This window comes from Camellia sinensis, chromosome 2 (genome assembly GCF_055761805.1).
Source record: "Camellia sinensis isolate YWXY chromosome 2, ASM5576180v1, whole genome shotgun sequence".
In the NCBI taxonomy this organism is placed as follows: domain Eukaryota; kingdom Viridiplantae; phylum Streptophyta; class Magnoliopsida; order Ericales; family Theaceae; genus Camellia; species Camellia sinensis.
In genome coordinates, this window is record NC_138962.1 from 75,377,167 (window position 1) to 75,378,602 (window position 1,436).

Genomic DNA, 1,436 nt, shown 5'->3' on the forward strand with positions numbered 1-1,436 from the left:
TTAAATTTAATGTGGGCCATTAAAGGATATTCAAGGTTGTTGGACAATAAGTGTTAGAAAAAGTTGTTGGCATTTGGTAAATTTTGGAAGGTGATTCTGTAAAATACATATGAAAAATGTATATATAATGATGTGGTAGAATTGTGATCCTATCACTTAAAACAATTAACTTATCAAGATATTTCTTAATATAAAAAAAAAATATCATTAACAATTCACATTTTGTAGGTTTTAATTTCTAATAATAATCACAATAAAACTATAAAAATAAAAAATAATAAAAATAATTGAATGGTGAGAAAGTTGTTTTCTCATGAAAACTGTTTTCATAGAACAATAGATGTTTTTCCATTTTTTACTGTTTCTGTTACTAAACATACCAAAACATAAATGGAAAAAAATAATCAAAATGCAACCAAACAAACCCTAAAAACAACAACAACAACAAAAAGAAAGGCTCGTACAAGCCATGCATGCATACATTCATCAATAAAGAACTCACAACCACAAGGCTTCCTCTCTCTTCAATCATCATCAACTCCTCTCTCTCTCTCTCACTTTCTCTCTCTAGAACCCACGTACAATCTCAGAGCACCTGCGCTTGAACCATCGATACCCCTTTTTCAACGAATCCTTTACCCTTCCTTCAACAGCATACCATTTATATTTCACCACTCTCTTCTTTCTCTTCATCTCCCGAGCATCAAACAATCGCTTCGACTTGGCCACTGTCACATTCGTCGTCGTCGTCGTCGTCATTCTGTTCCCGTCAAACATACCGGAGGGAGGCGGCAGCGGGAGGCGGGATGGGTGCTCGGAGCCACAGGATAAGTCTCTGTTGTTGACAGCATACCCATCATTGCAATTGACGACGTCGAGCTTTCTTGTTCTGTAAGGGTTCGAGAAGTCTTCCATGTCTGTCCCTCTCTCTCTCCTCTTTGTGTTTGGAAGAGTTGGAGAGAGAGAGAGAGAGAGAGAGAGAGAGTTTTGGTGATGATAGGCTGTATATATATGAAATATGGATATGTGGAGGAGAGGTTAATAAGGGAGATCATTTTCTGTTATTGACCAGAGTTAGAAAATAATAAACTAAAATTTTGAGCCAACTCCGCAAAGCTTATTTGGATTGGAGTCAATAATATAATCTTCTCATCTCATGTTGTAAACATATGAAAGATTTAATTGATAGGATGATGTTGAAACAAGAAGTTATTAGGTGGTTTTATGACATATGGTCAGGTGATGCTCCAGGAGCATTGTGATTGGTAGAAGAATGAGATTCACCACTTTGGGTTAAGGCATGAGAAACAACATGGAGACTTGGCAATTGGTAATTGGTTGGGAGTAGAAACATGATGCCCCTGGAGTACCTAATAATTTTTCCATTGAAAACAGGTCATTGCCATAGCTATTCTTGCTGGTTAGACTGTCACATT

General features: G+C 36.6%; 1 protein-coding gene across 1 annotated transcript; it reads right to left on the minus strand.

Annotated features, from left to right (window-relative positions):
- Nucleotides 1-567: 567 nt before the first annotated feature.
- On the minus strand, nucleotides 568-915 carry LOC145814431 (uncharacterized). The gene has a single exon (XM_082911240.1). The coding sequence runs from the start codon at nucleotides 913-915 to the stop codon at nucleotides 568-570; it is 348 nt and encodes a 115-aa protein (XP_082767366.1).
- Nucleotides 916-1,436: the final 521 nt, after the last annotated feature.

Coding starts and splice junctions, on each gene's coding strand:
- LOC145814431 (XM_082911240.1), bottom strand. CDS start 915: ATGGAAGACTTCTCGAACCCTTACAGAACAAGAAAGCTCGACGTCGTC.